We start from the raw sequence: 20751 nt of genomic DNA on the forward strand, positions 1-20751 counted from the left end.
TTTTAAAGCAATGACAACGATGGGTAATTCCCTTAACTTTTCTTCGAATAACTGCGAGAAAGGAAAGAGGGTAGTTTTCACAGAACAATGAGAACTGGTAAATTCCAAGAAGAAATTTAATTTTCCTTTTAGAGCAATAACGATGGGTAATACCCTTAACTTTTCTTCGAATAATTGCGAGAAAGGAAAGAGGTTAGTTTTCATAGAACAATGAGAACTGGTAAATTCCAAGAAGAAATTTAATTTTCCTTTTAGAGCAATAACAACGATGGGTAATTCCCTTAACTTTTCTTCGAATAACTGCAAGAAAGGAAAGAGGGTAGTTTTCACAGACCAATGAGAACTGGTAAATTCCAAGAAGAAATTTAATTTTCCTTTTAGAGCAATAACGATGGGTAATTCCCTTAACTTTTCTTCGAATAATTGCGAGAAAGGAAAGAGGGTAGTTTTCACAGACCAATGAGAACTGGTAAATTCCAAGAAGAAATTTAATTTTCCTTTTAAAGCAGTAACAACCATGGGTAATTCCCTTAACTTTTCTTCGAATAACTGCGAGCAAGAAAAGAGGGTAGTTTTCACAGACCAACGAAAATTACTAATTACATTGAAATTCAATTTTTCTTTTAAAGCAATGACATCGATGGGTAATTCCCCTCGCTTTATATTATTTCCATAAGAAACTCAAGAGGAAAAAGGATATTTTGTAGTAATAAAGAACTGGGTATAATCTAGACTTAATGAAGATCTGGGTATAATCCAGACTTTATATACAACATATCCTCAAGTTATTACAAGAGAGGAAAATATTTTTTAAGTTATTTAAATCGTGGGTATTTCCCGTCTCCTTAACAACTGTCTTAACTAATGTCCCTATTAATAAAAGACAGGAAATAATACATTAGGATTAATGAATATTGTGGTTATTTCCCCGAAGTACATAAATTTCTTCCATCAAGAAGGGTTGTATTATTATTTTAAAAAGTAATATTACATTACTTGTGCATATTTTATACTGGCTCACTGTTTAACTTTTTTTTATCACTTGTCTGATTTTTTATCACATCTAAACATTGCATTTTTTAAGGTTTATTCCCGTAAAAATATTACACATTTTGAATGATAACAACAATAACAACAAACTCCGGAAGGTTGGGTACCTGAACGTCGTCATACCACCGGACATCGAGGAGAAGGACACGTCCGGGGACGTGATGGTACCGGAGGGCAGCACCGTGAAGCTCGTGTGTAAAGCCAAGGGCTTCCCGGAGCCGCGTATCGAATGGAGAAGAGAGAACGGGAAGTCCATCGTTCTGAGACCACCCAATCAACCCAAAAATGAAGGTAAGAGTTTTTCGTTTCTCAAGGGTATAGTATCCATGTCAATAATAATAATAATAATAATAATAATAATAATAATAATAATAATAATAATAATAATAATAATAATAATAATAATCTGATATCATCACTTTCTCGTGATATAACATGGAAAAATAAAGTCCTGTATATAGCAATATACTACATACTCGTACATACTACTGCGGACTTTATTTTTCCTAATAATAATAATAATAATAATAATAATAATAATAATAATAATAATAATAATAATAATAATAATAATGTCTGTGTAATAAAAATCCACAATCATATAGCAAACTATATTATTACTATGTAAAATATAAACGCAAAGACTTTTGATTTTAACTACTCAAACTGTTTTTTCACGAGATTGTAAATTTCTTAGTAATAATAATAATAATAATAATAATAATAATAATAATAATAATAATAATAATAATAATAATAATAATAATAATAATAATATGCACTTCGATCGTCTGAAGAAACGCTTCCATTACGCAATACGAGACAAATTAATTAATTTATAATTTTGCAACACTGGATTCTTGAGAATTTATTGGTGATATATTTATTGTCCCTTGATCAAAAAGATAATTTTAAATTAAAATCTCTTAAATAGTTTCCTATGAGAACTATTGAATTTACAAACTTACTCTATTCGACGAAGCAAAATTTATAAGCTGTTTACAATTAAAACCAAGGTCACAACTGAACAAGAAATACTGATCAAAACTGCAAATTTCAACACATGCCTTTCTATACCTACTGCTCTCATAACCCGAACGTGATTACCAATGAGAAATAAGAAGTTACTAGGTTAGCCTGAGAAATAAGAAGTTACTAGGTTAGCCTGAAGATTCTTCCAGGGAGAGACAACAATAAGTACAAATCATAATTCCATATGGTCTGCAACACGTTTTTATGATAATAACACTTGCATATCGTTTTCTTGGCAAAGGGTCAACCTTCCACAAGAAGCTCCTTCGTTCTTTCATTTCCTAGTTCTCCATCATTATGACGCAATACTGAACGAGTTCCCTGGGTCATATAAAAACAATTGCAACAATTCATGTTGACTCATTTTAAAGACAACAATCCCTTAATAATCTACATCCTTCTAATTTATCGGTACTTTTGTAAAGTTTATGAATAACCTATTACACTTCTGGTAACGTGTGCGGTATATCTGGATGCGAGTATATATACGCTTTACCAATACTTCCAATCCTGACCTCGTGTGCTTATGAGAGACTCTTCAAAGTACTGACAATCTAATAGTACCTCCTTTTGGAGTACTATTTTTGGAAGCACAAATTTAGCCCATCGTTCACAATGCACAACTGCACCGATTACACGGAGACACTCCACACACACACACACACATATATATATATATATATATATATATATATATATATATATATATATATATATATATATATATATATATATATATATAAAAGTGTAAGATTCTTGGCAAATAAGTTTGTTTATATATATATATATATATATATATATATATATATATATATATATATATATATATATTATATAAAATATATATAATGTACGTATATATATATATATATATATATATATATATATATATATATGTTTATATATACATATATATAAAATGTACGTATGTGTATATATATATATATATATATATATATATATATATATATATATATATATATATATATATATATATCAATAAGAGATGTTTGCGAAACATACAACCTTTTTTCCCCACTGATGTCAACAAAACTACCTAATATTCCGACTTATATTTTCTTCCCAGTGTTGCTGTGGGAAGGTCCCGAACTGATGATGGACAAAGTGGCCAGGGACGACATGGGAGCCTATCTCTGCATCGCTAGCAACGACATCCCGCCAGCTGTCAGCAAAAGGATAGTGGTGCAAGTGCACTGTAAGTTGCATCAATCTCTCTCTATTGTGTAACGAAGTGATACAATACGTTTTGAGACATTGCCATATCCTTGTTAACAGTAATTTTAGGAAAATGCAACAGACGTTGGCGCAAACGAGCAGCTCGTGAATGGGCCTTCAGTCAGTGTGTGAAGTTGTGTACTGAGCTCTAATCTGATGAAAAGTTACCACGATCATAAAGTATATATTCAAAGATCATTTAACCTTGCATTTGTATACTCTGTGAAAATTCTCTAGTAGCATAGCAAAGAACAAAATTCTTAAGCTAAAAAGCTACATTTAGTTATGAAAATCAACTGTAAGTAACCACGAGATTTTAAATTGGCGGAAGTTGCGGAAAATATAAATCCTATGAACATGGGGTAAGAAAATTATTCAGCGCAGGATATCAAACAATTAATATAGGCCTATATGATGTGCTAATCACCTTGCTCATAAAGGATTTGCAATAAACTCCGACATTCTTGACTGAACTGGTGACTGCAAACTGCAATCGCAATCAGCACAGTTACCCCTAGACCCGGAATCATACCAGTTTTCTTCATACATACAGACAGATTTATCATAGTTACCCTAACACTGACAACTATTTGAGTTTTCCTTCACTGACACCAGAACGTTTTCGTTTTCTGCAAATGTACATCAGTAGCAGAAACATTATATGCAGAGGTGTAAAAATCCTAATATATTATATATACAGAATCTTTACCATGACAAAATTTTATCAATTAGGCCTATTAGCTATAACGGTATGAATCACATACTAATGGACAAAGCGCAACAGAAAGCTTTACCTCGCTGACGAAGACAAAAAAACTGTTACATACTAAGAAAAATTAAAACTGGTTTCTTTACACCAATTAGTTTTAATATACTAGTCTAATTTAGTTTGACGAAAAAAAAACAGCCTTCACAAACCATACGATAATATCAATGGGGGCAATGTTATCAATTGCTGTACCATCGTTCATCAAAATTCTCAAACTCTACGCTAATTTTCTACCGTATTTAACTAAAAATGCCGCCGTTTCGTGTTTAAAATTGATGGAAAATCACATATACAATACTTCAACTTGAGTATTTCACCACCTTGCTTCACTAGATAACCAATTTTACTCTCAAATGGATATTCTAATCTGTGGAAACTTGCTCAAGCTAAGTTTTCCGTTTCATCCATAAGAACGTGTACACATGAATAATAGTGGAATAGAATAGAAACTAGAAATTAGGCCAAAGACCAAGCGCTGTGACCTATGAGGTCATTCAATGCTGAAACGGAAATTTGCAGTAATAAGGTTTGAAAGGTGTAACAGGAAGAAAACCTCGCAGTTGCACTACGAATCAATTGTTAGGATAGATTAAGGAAAGTAAGATGGAAGAAAGAGAATATGAACGGAGGCACAGTAAATGGAATGAACGGGGTTGCAGCTAGAGGCCGAAGGGTCGCTGCAAAAACACCTTAAGTAATGCCTACAGTGCACCGCATGAGGTGCACTGACGGCACTACCCACCCCTCTCCCTACGGGGGCATGAATAATAATTACAAAACCGTTATGCATTTCAGTCCATCCCCTTATCCGAATCCGAGACCAGCTAGTTGGAGCACCCGTAGGAACCAACGTCACCCTGGAGTGCGAGGTAGAGGCCAGTCCAAAATCAATCAATTACTGGAGCAAAATACAGAACAGCACAGGTACCGTATCTATCGGTTCTTTTCTCTATTTTGTCAAGCACTTCGTGTTTTGTAGTTTATTTAAATGATGATACTGCTTCTCTACATTCAGATATTTATAACTTCAGTTTTTCTTCATTATTATTATTATATTCAGATGAACCTTATTCATATAGAACAACGCCACAGGGGCAATTGATTTGAAATTCAAGCTTCCGAGGAATATGGTGTTCATCATGAAAAAGCAAGAGGAGGTAAAGGGAAACACAAACAGAAGAAATCTCACTTATCAAAAAGATAAACTAAATTAATAAACTAATATATAGATAGACAGGTCCTTTTAATATTATCTGGTAAATTTACACCCCGTACTTCCAGTCTTTGCTGCGTCTGTTAGTAGCTAACCTTCCATATTCTTGTTCCTTTTTTATTCATTACATAGAATTTCCTTTGTCTAATAGTCTCATTTTACTATTTTACTTCCATTCCCAGTTTTACTTTCAAACTGCCAACACACTTCCACTTCAAAAATTGTTTTACTTCTCCACCTTTTCTTTCTATGCGTTCAAGTTTTCTAGATCTTACGAAGCCAATTTTTCTGTATGTTGGTAATTTATAAGTTTCATAATCGAAGCTATCAATTTCCCATTTTTTCCGGTATTCTACGGACTTGAATCTTTCTAGTTTCCACTCTGCTTTAACCTATATTTATTATTTCCAATATAAATTGCCGCGAAAACCCTGCAAGCGCTATGTACCATTTTTGGTTTTTAAATTTTTTTACCTTCTACAATAAATTTTTGCCTGTTCCCATATAATTCACTTAAAGACAAGTACTCAATTACATTCTATAATTCAATACCTGAACTATATAATAACATCATAGTATAAAAGTTATCAGAACAATATTTCTTCATTCTGTTTCTTAACTCTGAACGCTCCCATCATTCATGGACATATATTAGGCTAACAACTGCATTGCAAGGAAATTTCAAATGTGATTATATTGCCACAGACGATAACAAGTTTGTAGTGCAGTTAAAAAGGACAAAACAGCTAAAAATCCAAGAGCGAAAGAAAAAGAAACTGTCAGAAAACATAATCCATGACAAATCATTAGAAGCATAAAATGAGTGACATTAAAATAAACCAACTATTCGTAAAATTCTGGAATTTATATAGATATATGTATACATATATGTATGTATAAAAATTTATAGATGTAATTTATATATAAATATAAATTATTTACATACATATATAGACATGTGTGTATATATATACGTGTATATATATTGTATATATAATATACAATATAAATATATATATATATATATATATATATATATATATATATATATATATATATATATATTATATACTATATATACACACATATGTATATATATACATAAATATACTTATAATTACAGTATATATATACATATGTATATACTGTATATATAATACATACAGATACACAAAAATATTCTCATTTGTATTTCCTCTTTCCAAAACTAACACCAACGAGACGATCTACCCAACAGGGCCGCAGATCGTCAACAGCAGAAAGTACATCAACGAGGAGATAGTGGTCAACGACTACACCCTGATCATGAAGCTGACCATCAAGAAGCTCGAGCTGGAGGACTTCACAGCTTACAAGTGCACCGCAAAAAACTCGCTGGGAGAAGTGCAGGGCACGATCACGCTATACGGTGAGACCATTCTTAACTACAAGTTAAAGTGTGAATAACAGTATTGAGATATTAATGAACCTAAAATGCGTATGAAAGGGTTCTTAGCATGACAAGAAATAGTAGTGAAGATATTATCTTATTATACACAATTATGAAACCATTCTTTAACAACGAAGAAAACAAGTAAAAAATGCGCCGAAGTTTCTTTGGCGTTATCGAGTTTTCTATACAGAGTATAATGAAGGCCACCGAAAATAGATCTATCTTTCGGTGGTCTCAGTATAATGCAGTATGACCCTCGCTGCCCATGTAACTTAAACCACGGTCTGGTGGTGGCCTGTCCTTTCGTTGCCAGACGCACGATTATGGCTAACTTTAACTTTAAATAAAATAAATACTACCAAGGCTAGAGGGCTGCAATTTGGTATGTTTGATGATTGGAGGGTGGATGATCAACATACCAATTTGCAGCCCTCTAACCTCAGTAGTTTTTCAGATCTGAGGGCGGACAGAAAAAGTGCGGACGGACAGACAAAGCCGGCGCAATAGTTTTCTTTTAAAGAAAACTAAAAGTGAATACAAGCTAATTCTGGAGACATTAGATAACTTATACCCGCTTAACAGATTTTTCTTAACAAGGAAAATACCTTTAGGACATAACCTGACCCATACTCACGCGTGAATATGAATACAACCCTGAAGACATAAGCTGACCTGTACAAACCTCAGTGACCATTCTTAATGCGGTAAAAATAAATATACAACTACACAGTTACCTGACCTATACACACGTATGAGACCATTCTTAACAAGGAACAGAATAAATACAGTCCTGAAATTATTGCTTGAACTATACACAAGTATGAAACCATTCTTAACAACAACGAAAAGAACGAACATAATTCTGAAGACATTAGCTAACCTATACACACTTAGGAGACCTTTCTTAACATGGAAAAGAATAAATACAGAACTAAAGGCATTACTTGACATATAAATACGCATAAGGCCATTGTTAACAAGGCAAAGAATGGATATAGCCATGAAGACATTATCTGATTATACACAAGCATGAAACCATTCTTGAAAACGAAAAAAAATTAATACAATCCCAGAGACATTAGCTGGCATATACACTCTTACGAGACTATTTTTAACTAGAGAAAGAATGAATAAAGAACTACTAAAGACATTACCTAACCTATACATACGTACGAGGCCATTGTTAACACGGAAACGAAAGGAGACATTCACGAAGGCATTCCTTAAACTATACATGAGAGTCAATAGCTTATGGTACTGCCTTGTAATTCATCAGTACAATATGCTAAAACCAATAAAGTCCTGTGTAATTCTCAACCAGTATACCTATAAGAAAAGCTCTCAGACATTCTCAGCTTTCCAATTTCTAAACCCAATACCCGTATTACGAGCAGCAGTTGTTAATTTGTGTACTAAAACCTTCATTCATCCTCCTTACCATGGAGACAATGTGAAAATGAATTTCCGGAGTACTGGTCCTAAAAATCTTGCGATGTGTACAATCGAAAATTATTAGGAAATGCTGCTGTTTTAATAGAATCAGAGTAACTGTTATGCCAGTCATGTAACATCAAATCACAATTTTACTGGAGTACAGAATCTCTGTCTTATTAGCAAGAAAAAAAAAGGACGTCTTCCAACTTCTAAATTCCATGCAAGTGGACACCTGCCTTTGGCGTCAATTTTACAGTAATAACACAGATCACCTCAAGGGATGAAAGCATATGAAAAGATAATTAACCACCCTAAATACTTCACAAATGAAAACAGTTACAAACACCGTCGACGTAAAAAATACTGTTGCCCCGAGATGGAAATACTTACAGAGACCAAGAGAAGAAAATACTGTTGCTCTAACATAAGCGAATCTACACAAAATAAAATACTATCGCTCTGAGAGGACAATTTTGACACAGACGCAATCAAATATTGTTATAAAAGCATGAAACATCTACAAACAAACCAAAATACTGTCGCTCTAGGATGAAAACATCGACAAAGACATAAAAAAATAGAATACTGTGGGAACGAAGTAATGATATGCGCAAGGGCTTCTAAAATGAAAATTAATAATCGACAGGGGTCTAAATATTGAAATGAAAACTATAATTATGAAAAAGTTACCTCATTTATTCACTTAATGCCTTAACTCGCATGGTGATAAAAGGCCTCTTTTTATGAATTCATGGTCCATCAGGTTTTTTTATGATCGTCTGGCCTGATATAATGTATGATAATGTATCAATAAACCCACGGGTTTCTTTTACCTGAATATTGGGCAGACGAAGCTAGTTGGGTTTGCGCCAGACGTATCGAAAATACGAAAGGTGAATTTTTAAAAACAATTTTACGAGGCAGCTAAATACAGCATAAAAAACTGAGGGAAAATTACCTTAAATTCTAAAATAATTGTTCATAAAAGTTATGTGGAACAACATATCCTAGCCCTAATGAATAACAAAAGCATTACTTCTTATAATATACTATAAAAATCTAGTATGTGAGCGATTTGCATACATTCACAGCGAAAACACAAAATTTAACATTTGTTACCTAGAATATAAATATGCGATTTCAAGTTCACTGTAACTAGCAACAGCATAACTTCAAAATTCTACAATTAGGATCTTGAAATAACCCATTTCTATACCATTCTGAAACACCATATCGTGAATACTAAGAAGAGAGATGCAATCAAGACACACTAAAATAATAATTTAAAAAAACCTGATATCTGAATTCTCTAAAGCTCAAAAATGTATGATTCGAAAAATTAAGTCCTGCAAAATTTTACAATATGTGCAGCTTATGCATCCAAATGAGAACTAAAAAGTACAACTAATATGAGAAAGTATCAACACCTACGATAATTTCATTCCTATCGCTTACTATAACTACTTCCACTAAAAAGGGGGGGGGGCTGCTAACTATTCTTTGCGGGTAACTCGATAATTTAATTAAAAAAAAAAAAACTTTACTAACGCATCGAGAAAATTCAACAGCCATTTTCACTACTTCACGGGTTCGTGATGCGCAGGCTTTCGTATCTTCAGGAGCATATGATTCCTCTGCACCAAACGATATCGATGCTGGCTACGTTCACAAAACGTCACAGAAGTCCAAATTCTCACCAAGTGTATATTTCTGACCGTCCCTCAGAGAGAGAGAGAGAGAGAGAGAGAGAGAGAGAGAGAGAGAGAGAGAGAGAGAGAGAGAGAGAGAGAATCCAAACTACCATCTCATCCAATCCGCTCCTTAAAAACCAGTAACACAATTGCGGAATTAGTAACCCCTGCAACTTCTACGTTGACATGTTTATTGCATCAGCATGTGATGAGTCTTTATAATGACTTACCACTTCGAGCAGAGCAGAAATGCTTCTTTTCTTCAATATACGAGAGTAGGGGAGAAGGCCCGTTCCTCGACTGCTAAAATAACTAACCAGTGAGGAGACAATATCCAGATTGGACGAGGAAACAAAGAAACTGCATTTCCGGTAGGAAACTCTTACGGGAACCTTGATGACAAAATCAATCACGAGCGGGATACCCGTTTGGTCGGCGACACGCGCCAACTTTTCGGCAGTGCGATTTGGTCCTACGCAATTATCTAGCATAAAAAAAGTTTGCAGGAAACTGACACAGTGACGAGAGAGGTTTAAATGGACTAAGAAGACTAAATTTATATACATTCAATGAAATATTTAAAAAATAATAAAATTAATCAATTTAGATCCTCGTGGGTATTCAAGTTAATACAGTATTATTAGTAATACTAAGAAACTGGAGAATTACGACTAAGCCATACATTTCCGTATTCATTCCATCACCAAAACAACCACGTTTCAAACTTCTCGAGTTCATAATCATGTTCCTGGATAAAAAGTTAAACAATAAAGCACATGCTGTACAAGTATATTGTGAAAAACAAAAAAAAACAAAAAGGAGATGGCGATGTTTTGTTTTATGAAATTATTGCTGTACACTACACTGAAAGTAAAAATTGGAAATCTCCTCATTCAGTAACTCGGATCTCATTTTCGTATGAACCTCAATATACAACCGAAAAGCCTTCATGTGAAAAAGGACACGCATTTATTGTCACAACGATAACAGGAGAAATGCGCAGAAAGTGCAATTGTTTTCTATATAAAAATACGAAAATAAAAGCACAAATCTCACCTGATAATGATTATAATACCGGTCGGCACTGCCTAAGTATGTGCAGTGTAAAGGCATAAAGAACAACTCTCTTTGCTGTTCATCTACATTTCTTGGGTAGATTTATTTATCTTATCAACCAACTTACACATTCACTCCCAAAGAAAGATCCCATTCCTGCGTATCTCGCAAAGTGATACATTTGCACAACTCTAATCTTTAGCAGTACACGATTTTCATTACGAATAAGACAGCTGCCACAATCATGCTTCTTTGTTGTATTAGTTTTCACATCATTTCACACAGGAAGAAATTACGTTAACTCTGTGATCATAACTTGAAAACCCTTTGAGGTGCACCCACTTCCCTTTCACTTGTGAGTCCTTGTGCAATTGCTAGGACATGCAAAGTAAAAAATTTGGTTAAAACGACAATGCAGCAACAACTTCAAAATACAACTTAAACATTATGCTGGCACTACCAACGACTTCTTCAAGCCTGCAGCATTTGTGTGAACGTGTATATATAATACTCATGTTGAGGAGACAGAGTTAACATAATACTCGTGTTAAGTGTAATCAAGTGTATGGTAGATAATTGTTTACTGACCCTTGAATGCTACGTGACACAGCCTCAATTTAGTGCCACTTTTTACTAAAAATCCAAACCTGCGTAGTAACAGCATGTTTTAAATGTCGTGTAATCACATACTTTTAATCATAGTTACCATGATTCAGCATCTCTTATTTAGTTTACTATTTATAAACGTACAACATAAATATTATGGGAAAATCGGCAGATTCATTACTTTCAACATACAGGAAAATTATAAACATACAAAATAAATCTAACAAATTTTCGAAAAAAGGCTTCAGGAAATACATGAAAGGTGTCGAGATCTTTAAAAAGTGATTACACGACAAAGTCTCTCATTTTCATCTGTTCTCACCCTTTCAGTTAGATTAGGGACATGAATACCTAAAAACTTTGGAGGGGGGCTTGGGAGTTAAAATCTCAAGTGCTGAATTAACAATTCAATCGTTATTTAATATTATAGCAACGACATGCTTATTTTGCTACTGTAACCGAAGACAGGATATCAGTATGGGAATATAATTTATGATACCAAATATCTGCTTTACTCAGTGCCAAATTAGCCTATAATTACTTACTAGGCTTTTCTGGAACTTATGTAGTTTTGCTAATATGGTAGTCAGAGTCATGCAACAGAATCAAAACATTACGGATAAATCAAATGTCTGGAAACTACGGCACTGGAAAATATACAACAGAATAATTAATTCAGAATACGAGTCATTCTCTAACCCTTTCTTCCATTACAGAGATCCAACTACTGAAGCCCATGACCACAGCCCAGGACCCAATCGTGGACACGATCGGGCACGAAATCGACCACATCACAGACAACAACATCGACATACCCCGCTCGCACGACAGACACAGAGGCGGCGACCACGCCCCTCGCCAGAGCATCCAAAGTGTCACCATACCGACACCGCCCTCACGTCCGCGCAACACCCACCAGGTGCCCTATTTGCCTTCAGAGAACGAGATACTCCCCGACAGCAGCGCATCCGTTTGCCCATCGACCTTATTGCTGCTTACAACGGCGCTGTCGGCACTCGCGGTCAAACTATGGACGTCAACATAGGAGAACTAAAAGGATTCATAGTTTCAGATACAGCAGCAGCAGCTGCATTATTGTAGGTAGCGTTACCCTCGGGCCTGCAAGTTTGGGGAGAGAGAGAGAGAGAGAGAGAGAGAGAGAGAGAGAGAGAGAGAGAGAGAGAGAGAGAGAGAGTGTTAAGGTCACCACCTCCCTTACTTCATTCGAACATGATTTCCTTGATTCCCACAGATATACGCTCCCCTCCTCCTTTGACTCATCAGTAAAGTGACTTTCCCAGATTCACATTTACTAAAGCCTAGACCTTCATACGAAAAACCACTACAGTCCTTCAACACTGTGAGTGAGTGTGTGCGTGTCTCTGGTCGACTATTTGTGTATCTGCTCAAATGCTTATTGTGTACAGTGACTTGCACGTCTTCGGAAGACAGCTGCTGGCTACATAATGAAGAGAACTTCGACTTGTATGCCCTCGGAGGATCGCCTCTGGCTCGGCGGAGAGGAGAGAGAGAGAGAGAGAGAGAGAGAGTACCTCGTTGGCTACAACTGTACTGTGTAACACATATTCGTATTAGCATTAAATGGAATATTTGTAATATAATAACTATAATACAGTCTTTGTTCTTTTGCGATGAGACAATTGTGATCCCACCCAAATACAATAATGCTCAGACTGGAACCCAAGAGGATTCATAGTGATATAGACTTGAGCTTTATTCTAGTCCAAGTGGATGCATGGCACTCTACTCTACTGACGATGGACAGCGTACATGAAAGACATACGCATGCAATATATATATATATATATATATATATATATATATATATATATATATATATATATAATATATATATAAATGCATCCAAACATATGTGCGTGTACATGCAAACACACGAATAACCTGTTGGAAAATAATAGCTTTTAAAACGCCATCTCGTCCATAATACCAATTCATGTGTTTCGTGAGTTTTCTTAGCCCCCTCCCCACACCCCCTTCACATGTCTAATGAATGTGTTGATTTCCTTCTGGCAGAAGTTAAAATCAATTTCCAAAATTAGTGAGAATCGTTGAAGTTGGGAAAAAAATATAAGCAAATATTTAGCGTAAGACTTTTCAACCACGATAAGCGATGAATCGTATTCACAATCCAGTATTTCGACCTCTGTGAATAAGGAAAAAATGCCGTTATTGTTTAGTCAGTTTATATAAGAATATATATAGTAATTATCGGAAAAAATATAATGTACGCCCAACAATATATATATATAAAAATATACATATATATATTAATATATAAATATATACTTTATAGTATCGTAGAAAATTATTTATCATAAATGACATAACGAACTGCACACACGAAAAAGAGCGACTCTGTGTCAAGATTAATATGCTGTGAGGTGTAAATGTGATGTACCGTAGGCAGAAATTTCCCCTTTCAGAATTCAGATTGTCAAAAAATAGAAAACCATTTGTCGCGAAACACGCGGCAGAAGCGTCTATGATGAACACACTAGGGGGAGAGATATATATATATATGTTTCGGTTCAGTATTTTTTTTTTCTTTCGTGCGCGTGTGTGCATGTGTACATATCGGAAACCCATTTAGCAACGCCTCTGTGAAAGGAAAGTGTTGAAATGATCAAGAAAGAAAAACCCATCTGCGCGGACAACTACTTAAAATTAAGTGCAGTGTGAGGACGAGTATTTGGAAACAGTAGTGCAAACAAAGTGGACGAAAGATACGTAATTCGCTTTTGTTTACATATCACTTCAAGTAACGACATATTGAAGAACATATCAATTTTTATACTGGAGTAGTGTCCTGCAAGAAAATTAGAAACGTAAAAAAAACATAACTCTGAGTGCTTTTCCTTTTTTTTATCATTTTGAAGTGTGCGAGGCTGTCATAGATAGATATAGCGCCCCTGAGCAAAATACCCAAGACATGAAAATTGTACAGATCTGGACGATGAAAGACAAGTACTTGTATACATCATTACCTCATTAGTGTGTAGTAGTAGTAGTGTTCAAATGAACGATCACAGGGCGCCCCCAAACACTAAGAAAGAGAGACCATCAACCAGACTTATTCTCTTCATGTGGTCGCCGTGAAAAGCCGCCTATCCAGTTCCTACCACAAAAAAATAAATAAAATGTAAAAAAAAAAATAAACAAATAAAAATATGACTTTAAGGCTTGTTGCTTCATGGAGGAGGTCCCTGAATCTTTTACCCAGTGTCACGTACCGGGGTATTAAAAGTGGTTGTTCAATAAATGGGCGACCCTCTCCTTTGGGGCTATGGGCTTACGCTGTGCATGTGTGTGTTTGTCTATAGATGATATATATATATACATATATATATATATATATATATATATATATATATATATATATATATATATATATATATAATTATATATATATATATATATATACCTATATACATACATATATATATATATATATATATATATATATATATATATATATATATATATATATAAGTATAATGCCATGTAAAGGGTATGAATCCAGTGATTGAAAAATTTACGATAAAAACTGTTGATTATTGTTATTTATCACAAAGTGTTTAATTATTGAGAAGGAATTTTTCTGAAAACTGCAATGTGTTTATACATGAATTTTTTGGTCTTAATTTTTTTCACACATTTTCCTGTAAATCTCTCCTTTTCTTCTACAAAAAAAGCAGTTACATATATCTTGTTACTAGTGAATTATTTGTCTAATTCGGGGCAAACTAGCCTTATTAACCATAAAAATGTTTTTCTTCTACACTGACACATCCTATTCTTAGGACGTGAATTTTCTTTGCTGCCGTTTACAACAGCGTTTGGGATCCGTTAAATCAAACAATGAAAATGATAGACAATTGAAAGATTTTTTTTTTTTTGCTTATCTTCTGTCAAATGATCGGTCTGCTATATTTTGACGCCCCACAAATACTGTTCTTGTTACAGCAGATACAGGAGCTGACAAAATTAGACGTTCAGCAGATACAAGCGCTGACAAAATTAGACGCAAACTCTACACACAGGTATTTGATTTGCCAAACTAGAGCTTACAAACATGTGTATACATTTGCATATATATATATATATATATATATATATATATATATATATATATATATATATATATATATATAATGTAGTATTGAGTATATATATATTACATATATATATATATATATATATATATATATATATATATATATATATATATTTATACATATATGTATATATATATATTTCTTTTTATCGTAATCCAACATTGTTCTATGAAATGCAAAAGGGCCCTAAAAACGCTGCTGACACGAAAAACCATATATTTCGATCGACAGTACTTCAACCCTAAACACTGGCCAGAAAAGCACTATTAATCAGGAAAAGTAGTGTCAATCAAAATACATGGTTTTTTCGTGCTAATAGATTTCATACGTCTTTTAAATTCCACACTCTAAAACACATGGTTTATATATATATATATATATATATATATATATATATATATATATATATATATATATATATATATATATATATATATATATATATATATATACACATACATATACATACCAAACATGTCCTTTACGTTACAGGGATTTCATCTTCCATAATTCATTAGAATATCTAGTGACATTAACCGATATTCTTACTAGTCCTGTTGTCAGTGTATATCTGAGGTGAACTTGAACAACAACTCATAAAGTTGTGGGCATGTCAACAGGGATGATAATGTTCTGCATAAAAATGAAAAGCCTTTACTCTAATAGAACCCTTTTTTTAAAAAACATCGCTCATACTGCTATTCTACATCTCGTCTCAAAGACGAAAGGTTAAACATGACAGTTTTCTAAAACAATATCCATCAGTAACATCATTAAAATCTACCCCTCCTCTTTTTGAACACCAAATACGGCGACATAAAACATCCTGCATGTTAATTTGTCTACAATTTATAAAAAATAATTCTTAAAGAATATAAACTGTTTTTACGTTCAAGATTTTCCTTATTAGTGTCACACCTGACACTTGGGCAAGTCCTGAGTACATTATGTGCATTATTCATTTTATTAAATGTTCAAAATACATAGAAGTTGCGATATGCAGACAAAAATAAAAATAGCATAACAATATTTAATATAACCATAATTAATATCACACTCAAAATTTGTTAATATGAAAACGAATTTGCAGCTCAAAATCTTTGAGATACCTGCCTGACGAGTCGGGTTACTCAATACGCTACTGCACATTGCCACTGATTAGATGGGCAAAAAATAATAGCAGTTACAAAGCGGCAGAAGACTAAACACTTATTTTTCCGAATCAAAGAAATAAGCCATATTCATTTTAGAAAAATTTGAAAACCTTCGCATTAGCGTTATTCGACCATTATAGGTTCCAATGTTAACATCAATCTGTAACTGTTCCTCTATAACCTAATTTTCACAGGCCTATAAATCTCTGCGGTATTACTTTTCAAATCAAACTTCTAAATGTAAAGTGTCAAAAAAATGTTGCAGGGATATTGAATCGTTGTATAAAAAAAAAAAAAAAGCTCAAGAACAAAACACAACGCCTCACAATACAGTCATTTAAATTTAAATTATTTTTTTTAATGAACCAGGGTAATTTAGCATAACCTTTCAATGACCAAACTAATCACGACACTAACCTGCAGAAAAAATAAAATTTCAACACTCGAGCGGACGTCGAAATTTCTATTGGATATTTATATTGCATTCCCAGTTTAAAGAACGCAGACAGAAAATACAAAATACAAGGTAACAAACAACCTATCATCATCACAGTTAAAGACAGTAGTCAAGATGAAAACCTTGCCTCGTCCGTTACTCAAAGAGTAATGATAATGCAAAGTGCCAAACGAGGAGTTCCTGAACACTACTACAAAAACCATTAAACAGATAAACAGTTCAGTTCGTTTTTATTTCATATCTATCTATGACACGTAGGTAAAAAAAAACTACAGTGATAAAATACGCTCAAGTCGTAATACGTGCATATAAAAAGATAGATAGACAGATAAACATAGAATAAATATAGATATAGATAGATAGATAGATAGATAGATAGATAGATAGATAGATAAGCTGGTATTTGTAACTTATCGCAACACCCATGGTCACTGACGCCAAACGTATTTTTTATATAATTTGACCTGAAAACATTTGACAAAATAAAAAAAATACTTCATTCACCGTAGCACGCACTAAAAATCAAGACAATAATCCACTAAAAGATCCCTTAACAATTCCCCAAATGCATACGCTGAACATAAACAAGCCGATGGTAACTAATGAAAAGCATAAAAGGACAATGAAATTCACGCAGTCTTCCCCTGCTGTTTGGAAGTATATGATGATGAATCTTTAGTTCCTCTACTGATACTTTTTAACAAAACCCGTTAGGAACTGGAAACCATAACTACTGTAGACTTGCCCAACCGTCATAAATTTACACTCAAGTTAAATTTGAGTAATTTTTAAAAACAATCTGCGTCACCGCAACAACGCCTTTATCAAGGATCCCAATCTCTGCAAACGAATATGGCTTTTCTTGATGGAGTTTAAAGGGAAAAGTTAAGAGTGAAATTTTTTCGGATCTTGCTATATCTGGCAACTGCCTTCTAGCTATAAAGTGGCTATATAAAAATATATCAAAAAATTAAAATCTTTAAATAAACAAACATACGTCAATGGGGATTTAGTTAGTATAATTTACCTTTTAAATTTTGTTGGGGGAAGCTTTTCCTCTGTTAAGTAACATTCTTTCCCTTCAGGATACATTTCAGAAATCCGTACCACGACTGTAGTAATGCGCAATCTTGTATCTACATTTCCAGGATGCTTTGTCCATTCTAGAGAGCAAAACACCTCTCACGCAAATCAAAATTTCACCTCAAAATTCTTTTGAGTCTTACTATTAAACAGGAAAGGTTCAACATTATCTTCAGCAAGTTCTTTCAATTCCCATTCTCTAGGAATAATTTTCCGACAACTTTTTTCCATTAACCTTCAACCAACATCCACATTTATACGAAGTCACGTAGCTTATACAATATACAATATACACAGGAATACAACGAAACACTTAACCTGATTTGAACAACGCCAATATTTCGCTCATAGTTCAAATAAAACACCAGCAATCCGAAGGCAGACAATTTCCCACCATTTCCAAAAATTAATTTTACTTTCCCTGAGCCTTGAAAGAAAACACAATAACGCCACAGAAACCCACAAGAAAAGGTAGAAATTCAAAACTCGAAAACTCACAACACTAGAACATTATCATCCTGAATCTGCTTTGACACAATGACGAGAAAACATCGATCACCAAGAACTTAAAAAAAAAAAAAACCATATCCGTTGGAAGTTGTTTTATCGTGTGGTGAACGACCTTTGTGTATACATGAAAAAACAAGCCTCGTGTGTGTGTGTATCATGTTACGGTACTGTTGATATGACTGCGTACATGTAAATATATGTAAATACTGTGGTTGGGTCTTTTATTAACCTTGTATTGCAACGAAGATTCTGGAATAGACGACTGCCAACTACTGAGACTATTCTCATCATAGGCGGATTAGTAAATGAACTGCAATCAGGGTTGGCAAAAACCAATTTTTTTCTATCCAAAAAACCATGGTTTTTTTGGTTTAAACCATGGAATAGATTTTTTTCTGGTTTATTTAATTAATTCCTGTGCCACTCAGTATAAAACTTCAGATATTTAGATGACATTCACACAAATCTGTGTGCCTATATGTGTTTGACATACCATTATCCACACATTGTAAGTATTAAAAAAATTATTATCCATACATTGTAAGTATTAAAAAAATTATTATCCATACCTTGTAAGTATTAAAAAAATTATTATCCATACATTGTAAGTATTAAAAAAATTATTATCCATACATTGTATATAAGTATTAAAAAAATTATTATCCATACATTGTAAGTATTAAAAAAAATTATTATCCATACATTGTAAGTATTAAAAAAATTATTATCCATACATTGTAAGTATTAAAAAAATTAAAGTTTCCATTATCATTTACCTCCATATCTCATACAAATTAGAACACTTTGGTTACAAGTCAAAATCTTTGGTTATATGAAATACTTCAGTTAATGGTATTTATTTTTGTACATTTTTTGTTTATTTGATATCAATCACCAAATGGTATTTGTTGTTGTAAATTTTTTGTTTATCTGATTCATATTCTATTTTTGTTTATATATACAGAACCTCTTTTGCATTAAAAAAAATCAAATTATTTACCAATTTCTTTTAACCTAAATATCTGAAGTTTACCACTAGTATTAATATTTTCAGTTACTTCTTATGTCATATGTGGTTTTGTAACACAAATATGTTCTAAGATGTGACTTTGAATGTACTAGTAAGCTAAACATTATGTTAAGTACCAAAAATTAATATCTCAAAAAGTTGTGGAGGAAGCATGAAAACCTAAAGAAAATAAAAACAAAGAAAAATAAAAATAAACATAAAAAACTTTAAAAAACATAAAAACCAAAAAATCATGGTTTTTTTTACTGGTTTAAACCATTTGGTTAAAATGGCTAACCCTGACTGCAATAATATCAACAGAGTAGCCACTGCGGGTAAACTATCATTAGGGATGTGAAAAGCTATGATTTTGTGATTTTCAAGGATAAATTAAGGAGTACAGAAGATACAAGTTATGATCAATATAAGCACCACCCAGGCGCCTTAATACAGTACCCAATATTTTTGGATATAACACGGTTACAAGACCACAGAAAGACAAAGCAAATGAAAATAAATAACGCACATAAATAGATACAAGAAGTAGGCTGTAAAAGCATTTACTTTTAGCATGGTAAAAGAAATACAGGAGTAAATAATAATGACAGTGATTAACTTAGTATCAATTCACATTAAGTATGGTACATAAAATACTAAATGTAACAAAATACAATCTCGCCTACTAAATGCCACCTTCGAAAGAAATACATTTTTATCTACGTTAATTATCCTGTGCATGACTGTGTGTTAACCACAAAATCAAAATAATCTAGAAGTCTCTGTAGCTGGCACCATATATTTACTTTATTTGCAGATTTAAGTATCTGAGGCAGCTAAAGAAATACATGATTCCCCAAAAGGA

General features: G+C 33.3%; 1 protein-coding gene across 4 annotated transcripts in view; it reads left to right on the plus strand.

The window, feature by feature from the left end:
* The window catches only part of LOC136828316 (protein amalgam-like), a 453878-nt gene extending 440809 nt beyond the window's left edge, over positions 1-13069 (plus strand). For all 4 annotated transcript variants that reach the window (XM_067086187.1, XM_067086189.1, XM_067086190.1 and 1 more), the window contains 5 exons: positions 1149-1341; positions 3170-3298; positions 4883-5011; positions 6538-6708; positions 12236-13069. In XM_067086187.1, the coding sequence (XP_066942288.1) occupies positions 1149-1341; positions 3170-3298; positions 4883-5011; positions 6538-6708; positions 12236-12564 (951 nt within the window). In that variant the 3' untranslated portion in view covers positions 12565-13069. The remainder of the gene's footprint in view (positions 1-1148; positions 1342-3169; positions 3299-4882; positions 5012-6537; positions 6709-12235) is intronic.
* Positions 13070-20751: the final 7682 nt, after the last annotated feature.

This window comes from Macrobrachium rosenbergii, chromosome 42 (assembly GCF_040412425.1).
Source record: "Macrobrachium rosenbergii isolate ZJJX-2024 chromosome 42, ASM4041242v1, whole genome shotgun sequence".
NCBI classification, from domain to species: domain Eukaryota; kingdom Metazoa; phylum Arthropoda; class Malacostraca; order Decapoda; family Palaemonidae; genus Macrobrachium; species Macrobrachium rosenbergii.